This window comes from Zea mays, chromosome 8, assembly GCF_902167145.1.
Source record: "Zea mays cultivar B73 chromosome 8, Zm-B73-REFERENCE-NAM-5.0, whole genome shotgun sequence".
In the NCBI taxonomy this organism is placed as follows: domain Eukaryota; kingdom Viridiplantae; phylum Streptophyta; class Magnoliopsida; order Poales; family Poaceae; genus Zea; species Zea mays.
The window spans coordinates 111,805,406-111,814,390 of NC_050103.1; the positions used below are offsets into that span (position 1 = coordinate 111,805,406).

At 43.5% G+C, this 8,985-nt stretch overlaps 1 protein-coding gene across 1 annotated transcript; it reads left to right on the forward strand.

The window, feature by feature from the left end:
* The first annotated feature begins 749 nt into the window (after positions 1-749).
* LOC109941502 (uncharacterized) lies at positions 750-1,847 on the forward strand. Its single transcript, XM_020542532.3, has 2 exons — positions 750-773; positions 1,194-1,847. Exon 2 carries the CDS (start codon positions 1,260-1,262, stop codon positions 1,692-1,694), a length of 435 nt encoding a protein of 144 aa, XP_020398121.1. The 5' UTR covers positions 750-773; positions 1,194-1,259; the 3' UTR covers positions 1,695-1,847.
* Positions 1,848-8,985: the final 7,138 nt, after the last annotated feature.

The window sequence follows — 8,985 nt, forward strand, 5'->3', positions numbered from 1 at the left end:
GGAAGTCTGCTGTACTGTCCGGTGCGCCAGCCACGTCAGCAGGCCGTTGGGGTTCGACCGTTGGAGCTCTGACAGGTGGGGCCTCTGGGCTGTCCGGTGGTGCACCGGACAGGTCCTGTAGACTGTCCGGTGCGCCAACTGCGCGTGCTCTGTCCTCTGTGCGCGCAGGCGCGCATTAAATGCGTTGCAGTTGACCGTTGCGCGCGAAGTAGACGTTGCTCCGCTGGCACACCCGACAGTCCGGTGCTTCACCGGACAGTCCGGTGAATTATAGTGGAGCGGCCTTCCATTTTCCCGAAGGTGGCAAGTTCAGCCTCGAGTGCCCTGGTGCACCGGACACTGTCCGGTGGCACACCGGACAGTCCGGTGCGCCAGACCAGGGTGCCTTTGGGATGTCTTTTTGCTCCCTTTGTTTGAACCCTTTCTTGATCTTTTTATTGGCTTATTGTGAACCTTTGGCACCTGTAAGACTTTTCCTTATTATTAAAGCAGGAAGGAAACACGGCCTGATAGCCCATCCACGTCAGTCGAATTATCTTAGCCGTTCGATCGTCAATCGTTGGTTCCCATGCTCTCTCGTGCGTCCATGTGTCTTATCTGGAGGCTTCTAGGTGACACTTCTTTCCTCCTCGCATCCTCTCTCTCCATCCTATGTCTCCTGCAACTCACGCTCCCTCCCTCCCTCCCCAAGCATCCCTGCCCACCTACGGCTCCGGCGACAGCGGCCGCCGCTTTGGACTCCGAATCTGGCCGCCATCGCTGCAACGGTCCAGGTAAGCGGCTAATCTGCTTCGTTGTGCCCTGCTCTGCTCCTAGTCCTAGCGATGCAAGGGTTTTGGTTCAGTTTTTTTCCCTAGGGAAAAGGGAAGGGAAAAGCGAAGTGCATGAAATACAAAGATTTGGTTTGGGATTTTTTGGGGCACTGCTAGTGTGTGTCATGGCATTGGAACGGAGTAAAAAGCGAGGGTTTGGTTTGGTATTTTTGGAGCACTCCTGACTTAGTGTATGTGTCGTGGTATTTTATTTCAAGATCAATCCATTTGGTCCCCTATTTTCTCATGTCGGCTAAACATTTTCCCTCTCTTGATTTACAGTATTATTTCAGTGCAGTTTTGTTAACTCCTTTTTTCCTTTAGCATGTCTTCATTTAGTTTCTTATTATGCCCATCCTTTTATTTTTTACTATGAAGCAGGCTTTCTGGAATCACATTTCTTGAGAACTATCTGTTGGAGAGCTAAACTAGGCTCTTGTTCATATTATGGATCAGCAAGCTAAGATTGATGCTGATTTTCTTGAACCAACTGTACTCTTAGATGAGACACATTACCAGGAGGGGTACATAAATGGCTATAATGATGGTTTGGCATCTGGAAAGGAAGAGGGGAGGCAGGTTGGTTTAAAGATGGGTTTCCAGGTCGGTGAAGAACTGGGTTTCTTTCAGGGCTGTCTGGATGTGTGGACGTCTGCAATTCTCATTGATCAGAATGCCTTCACAGCTCGGGTCAGGAAGAATATCGAGCAACTGGCTGCACTGGTGGGCAGCTATCCGCTGTCCGATCCGGAGAATGAACAAATTCAAGACGTGATGGAGAAGATAAGGCTGAAATTCAGGGTCAACACTGCAAGCTTAGGGGCGAAGTTAGAGTATGAAGGGCACCCCAAATCATCTAAACAAGATGCTGAGGATCTGTGAGCGGTGATTGAAATTACATTTTAGTTTCTCCGCCCTTGCTGTTTAAAGCTCTTCAACTCATTGGCATCATGAGGAACTGCCATGAGACATCAATGGTCTGAGTCCGACCATAACCACATATATAGTTTTAACAATGTCTCAAGTTTTGTGTTATTACCTGCTGTCTGCCATATGTAATAGTTTCCTTTCAGAAGGCAAAAACACTTCCTTCCCATTTTCTTTGAAGTACTTGTATACACTAGAGCAAACTAGTTAGTCCAATTATTTGTGTTGGGAAATTCAACCACCAAAATCAATTAGAAAAAAGGTGTAAGCCTAATTCCCTTTCAATCTCCCCCTTTTTGGTGATTGATGCCAACACAAACCAAAGCAAGTATAGAAGTGCATAATTGAACTAGTTTGCATAATGTAAGTGCAAAGATTACTTAGAATTGAACCAATAAATATTTTCATAAGATATGCATGGATTGTTTCTTTATATTCTTAATATTTTGGACCACGCTTGCACCACATGTTTTGTTTTTGCAAATTCTTTTGTAAATTCTTTTCAAAGTTTTTTTGCAAATAGTCAAAGGTAAATGAATAAGATTTTGAGAAGCATTTTCAAGATTTTGAAATTTTCTCCCCCTGTTTCAAATGTTTTTCCTTTGACTAAACAAAACTCCCCCTCAATAAAATCCTCCTCTTAGTGTTCAAGAGGGTTTTAAGATACCAATTTTGAAAATACTACTTTCTCCCCCTTTGAATACAATAAGATATCAATTGGAAAAATTCATCATTTCAAGAACCTTTTCTTAACTTCAAATTTTGAAAATTGGTGGTGGTGTGGTGCGGTCCTTTTGCTTTGGGCTAATACTTTCTCCCCCTTTGGCATGAATCGCCAAAAACGGATACTTGAGTGAGATATAAGCCCTTTTATAACTACTTTCTCTTCCTTTGGCAAACAAAATATGAGTGAAGATTATACCAAAGTTGGAGAGTTGCTCGGAGCGACGGCGAAGGATAAGTAATTTGATGGAGTGGAGTGGAAGCCTTTGTCTTCGCCGAAGACTCAAATTCCCTTTCAATACACCTATGACTTGGTTTCGAAATATACTTGAAAACACATTAGTCATAGCACATGATAGAGATATGATCAAAAGTATAATAATGAGCTATGTGTGCAAAACATCAAAAGAAATTCCGAGAATCAAGAATATTTAGCTCATGCCTAAGCTTGTTAAAAGTTTGTTCATCTAGTGGCTTGGTAAAGATATCGGCTAATTGTTCCTTGGTGTTAATATATGCAATCTCAATATCCCTCTTTTGTTGGTGATCCCTTAGAAAATGATACCGAATGGCTATGTGTTTAGTGCGACTATGCTCAACGGGATTATCCGCCATGCGGATTGCACTTTCATTATCACATAGAAGAGGAACTTTGGTTAATTTGTAACCATAGTCCCTAAGGGTTTGCCTCATCCAAAGCAATTGCGCGCAACAATGGCCTACGACAATATACTCGGCTTCGGCGGTAGAAAGAGCGACGGAATTTTGCTTCTTTGAAGCCCAAGACACAAAGGATCTTCCCAAGAACTGGCAAGTCCCCGATGTGCTCTTTCTATTAATTTTACACCCCGCCCAATCGGCATCCGAATAACCAATTAAATAAAATGTGGATCCCCGAGGGTACCAAAGCCCAAACTTAGGAGTATAAACTAAATATCTCAAGATTCGTTTTACGGCCGTAAGGTGAGCTTCCTTAGGGTCGGCTTGGAATCTTGCACACATGCAAACGGAAAGCATAATGTCTGGTCGAGATGCACATAAATAGAGTAAAGCGCCTATCATCGACCGGTATACCTTTTGATCGACGGATTTACCTCCCGTGTCGAGGTCGAGATGCCCATTGGTTCTCATGGGTGTCTTGATGGGCTTGGCATCATTCATCCCAAACTTGTTTAGAATGTCTTGAATATACTTCGTTTGGCTAATAAAGGTGCCCTCTTGGAGTTGCTTCACTTGAAATCCCAAGAAGTACTTCAACTCCCCCATCATATACATCTCGAATTTCTGTGTCATGATCCTACTAAATTCCTCACAAGTAGATTCGTTAGTAGACCCAAATATAATATCATCAACATAAATTTGGCATACAAACAAATCATTGTCAAGAGTTTTAGTAAATAAAGTAGGATCGACCTTTCTGACTTTGAAGCCATTAGTGATAAGAAAATCTCTTAGGCATTCATACCATGCTCTTGGGGCTTGCTTGAGCCCATAAAGCGCCTTAGAGAGTTTATATACGTGATTAGGGTACTCACTATCTTCAAAGCCGGGAGGTTACTCAACATAGACCTCCTCCTTGATTGGTCCATTGAGGAAGTCACTCTTCACGTCCATTTGATAAATCTTGAAGCCATGGTAAGTAGCATAGGCAAGTAAAATGCGAATTGATTCTAGCCTAGCTACGGGTGCATAGGTTTCACCGAAATCCAAACCTTCGACTTGTGAATATCCCTTGGCCACAAGTCGGGCTTTGTTCCTTGTCACCACACCATGCTCGTCTTGCTTGTTGCGGAAGACCCACTTGGTTCCTACAACATTTTGATTAGGACGTGGAACTAAATGCCATACCTCATTCCTAGTGAAGTTGTTGAGCTCCTCTTGCATCGCCACCACCCAATCCGAATCTTGAATTGCTTCCTCTACCTTGTGTGGCTCAATAAAGGAAACAAAAGAGTAATGTTCACAAAAATGAGCAACACGAGATCGAGTAGTTACCCCCTTTTGAATATCGCCGAGGATGGTGTTGACGGGGTGATCTCGTTGGATTGCTTAGTGGACTCTTGGGTGTGGCGGCCTTGGGGCTTGTTCATCTTCCTCATCATGATCATGGACATCTCCCCCTTGATCATTGCTCTCCTCTTGAGGTGGCTCAACTTCTTGATCTTCTCTTTCATCATTTTGAGCTTGATCCTCATCTTGAGTTGGTGGAGATGCTTGTGTGGAGAAAGATGGTTGATCTTGTGCTTGTGGAGGCTCTTCGGATTCCTTAGGACACTCATCCCCAATGGACATGTTCCTTAGCTCGACGCACGGAGCCTCTTCATCTCCTAGCTCATCAAGATCAACTTGCTCTACTTGAGAGCCGTTAGTCTCATCAAACACAATGTCACAAGAAACTTCAACTAGTCCAGAGGACTTGTTAAAGACTCTATATGCCCTTGTGTTTGAATCATATCCTAGTAAAAAGCCTTCTACAGCCTTAGGAGCAAATTTAGATTTTCTACCTCTTTTAACAAGAATAAAACATTTGCTACCAAAGACTCTAAAATATGAAACATTTGGCTTTTTACTGGTTAGGAGTTCATACGATGTCTTCTTGAGGATTCGGTGTAGATACAACCGGTTGATGGCGTAGCAAGCGGTGTTAACCGCCTCCGCCCAAAATCGATCCGAAGTCTTGTACTCATCAAGCATGGTTCTTGCCATGTCCAATAAAGTTCTAGTCTTTCTCTCCACTACACCATTTTGTTGTGGCGTGTAGGGAGAAGAGAACTCATGCTTGATGCCCTCCGCCTCAAGGAAGCCTTCAATTTGTGAGTTCTTGAACTCCGTCCCGTTGTCGCTTCTTATTTTCTTGATCCTTAAGCCGAACTCGTTTTGAGCTCGTCTCAAGAATCCCTTTAAGGTCTCTTGGGTATGAGTTTTTTCCTGCAAAAAGAACACCCAGGTGAAGCGAGAATAATCATCCACAATAACTAGACAGTACTTACTCCCGTCGATGCTTATGTAAGCAATCGGGCCGAATAGGTCCATGTGTAGGAGCTCGAGTGGCCTGTCAGTCGTCATGATGTTCTTATGCGGATGATGAACACCAACTTGCTTCCCTGCCTAAAATGCGCTACAAATCCTGTCTTTCTCAAAATGAACATTTGTTAGTCCCAAAATGTGTTCTCCCTTTAGAAGCTTGTGAAGATTCTTCATTCCAACATGTCCTAGTCGGCGATGCCAGAGCCAGCCCATGTTAGTCTTAGCAATTAAGCAAGTGTCAAGTTCAGCTCTATTAAAGTCTACTAAGTATAGCTGACCCTCTAACACTCCCTTAAATGCTATTGAATCATCACTTCTTCTAAAGACAGTAACACCTACATCCGTAAAAAGACAGTTGTAGCCCATTTTACACAATTGCGAAACTGAAAGCAAGTTGTAATCTAAAGAATCTACAAGAAAAACATTTGAAATGGAATGGTCAGGTGATATAGCAATTTTACCCAATCCTTTGACCAAACCTTGATTTCCATCCCCGAATGTGATAGTTCGTTGGGGATCTTGGTTTTTCTCATAGGAGAACATCTTCTTCTCCTCTGTCATATGGTTTGTGCATCCGCTATCGATGATCCAACTTGAGCCCCCGGATGCATAAACCTACAAAACAAGTTTAGTTCTTGATTTTAGGTACCCAAACGGTTTTGGGTCCTTTGACATTAGATACAAGAACTTTGGGTACCCAAACACAAGTCTTAGAGTCATTGTGTTGGCCCCCCAACATACTTGGCAACTACCTTGCCGGATTTGTTAGTTAAAACATAAGATGCATCAAAAGTTTTAAATGAAATGTTATGATCATTTGATGCACTAGGAATTTTCTTATTAGGCAATTTAGCACGGGTTGATTGCCTAGAGCTAGATGTCTCACCCTTATATATAAAAGCATGATTAGGGCCAGAGTGAGACTTCCTAGAGTGAATTCTCCTAATTTTGCTCTCAGGATAACCGGCAGGGTACAAAATGTAACCCTCGTTATCCTGAGGCATGGGAGCCTTGCTCTTAACAAAGTTAGACAATCTTTTAGGAGGGGCATTAAGTTTGACATTGTCCCCCTTTTGAAAGCCAATACCATCCTTGATGCCAGGGCGTCTCCCACTATAGAGCATACTTCTAGCAAATTTAAATTTTTCATTTTCTAAGTCATGCTCATTAATTTTAGCATTAAGTTGAGCTATGTGATAATTTTGTTTCTTAATTAAAGCTAGGTGATCATGAATAGCATCAACATTAATGTCTCTACATCTAGTACAAATGGAAACATGCTCAATGGTAGATGTAGAGGGTTTGCAAGAATTAAGTTCAACAATCTTAGCACGTAAAATATCATTCTTATCTCTAAGATCGGAAATGGAAGCATTGCAAACATCTAAATTCTTAGCCTTAGCAATCAAGTTTTCATTTTCATTTCTAAGGCTAGCAAGAGAAACATTCAATTCTTCAATCTTAGCAAGTAAATTAACATTATCATCTCTAAGATTGGGAATTGAAATATCACAAACATTTGAATCAACCTTAGCAATTAAACTAGCATTCTCATTTCTAAGGTTGGCAATAATGTCATGGCAAGTGCTTAGCTCACTAGATAGTTTTTCACATTTTTCTACTTCTAGAGCGTAAGCATTTTTAACCTTAACATGCTTCTTATTTTCCTTAATTAGGAAGTCCTCTTGAGAGTCCAAGAGGTCATCCTTCTCATGAATAGCACTAATTAATTCATTTAATTTTTCTTTTTGTTGCATGTTGAGGTTGGCAAAAGGGTGCGCAAATTATCCTCCTCATCACTAGCATTATCTTCATCACTAGAGGTTTCATACTTAGTGGAGGATTTTGATTTTACCTTCTTATTTTTGCCGTCCTTTGCCATGAGGCGCTTGTGGCCGACGTTGGGGAAGAGGAGTCCCTTGGTGACGGCGATGTTGGCGGCGTCCTCGTCGGAGGAGGAGTCGGAGGAGCTCTCGTGAGAGTCCCACTCGCGGCACACATGGGCATCGCCGCCCCTCTTCTTGTGGCACTTCTTCTTTTCTCTCCTCTTGCCCTTCTTGTCTTCGCCCCTGTCACTATCACTAGATAATGGACATTTAGCAATGAAATGACCGGGCTTACCACATTTGTAGCACACTTTCTTGGAGCGGGACTTGTAATCCTTCCCCCTCCTTTGCTTGAGGATTTGGAGGAAGCTCTTGATGATGAGCGCCATTTCCTCGTTGTCGAGCTTAGATGCATCGATGGGTTGTCTACTTGATGTAGACTCCTCCTTTTTCTCCTCCGTTGCCTTGAATGCGACCAGTTGTGCTTCGGACGTGGAGAGGCCATCTAGCTCGATGATTTTCTTTGAGCCTTTGATCATCAACTCAAAGCTCACAAAGTTTCCTATTACTTCCTCGGGAGACATTAGTGTATATCTAGGATTACCTCGAATTAATTGAACTTGCGTAGGATTAAGAAAAACGAGGGATCTTAGAATAACCTTGACCATCTCATGGTCATCCCATTTGGTGCTCCCGAGGTTGCGCACTTGGTTCACCAAGGTCTTCAAGCGGTTGTACATGGCTTGAGGGTCCTCGCCTTGGTTGAGTCAGAACCGACCGAGCTCCCCCTCGATCGTCTCCCGCTTGGTGATTTTGGTCACCTCATCTCCTTCGTGCGCGGTCTTGAGTACGTCCCAAATTTCCTTGGTGCTCTATAACCCTTGCACCTTGTTATACTCCTCTCGGCTTAGAGAGGCGAGGAGTATAGTGGTGGCTTGAGAGTTAAAGTGCTAGATTTGGGCGACCTCGTCCGAATCATAGTCTTCATCCCCCGGTGATGGTACCTATACTCCAATCTCAACAACATCTCAAATGCTAGTGTGGAGTGAGGTTAGATGATGCCTCATTTTATCACTCCACATATTGTAATCTTCACCATCAAACATAGGTGGTTTTCCTGATGGGACAGAAAGTAATGGAGTACGTTTGGAAATGCGAGGATAGCGTAGGGGAATCTTACTAAACTTCTTGCGCTCATGGCGCTTAGAAGTTACGGACGGCGTGTCAGAGCCGGAGGTGGATGGTGACGAAGAGTCGGTCTCGTAGTAGACCACCTTCCTCATCTTCTTCTTCTTGTCACCGCTCCGCCCCGACTTGTTGTGTGAAGGGGATCCCTTCACTTTGTTGGCGGACTCCCCGGATGGAGCCTTCCCATGGCTTGTAGCGGGCTTCTCGCCGGTCCCGGTCTCCCTCTTGGCGGATGCTCCCGACATCACTTCGAGCGATTAAGCTCTAATGAAGCACCGGGCTCTGATACCAATTTAAAGTCGCCTAGAGGGGGTGAATAGGGAGAATCTGAAATTTATAAACTTAAGCACAACTACAAGCCGGGTTAGCGTTAGAAATATGAACGAGTCCGAGAGAGGGGGTGAAAAAAAATCGCGGGCAAATAAAGAGTGTGACACGATGATTTGTTTTACCGAGGTTCGGTTCTTGCAAACCTACTCCCC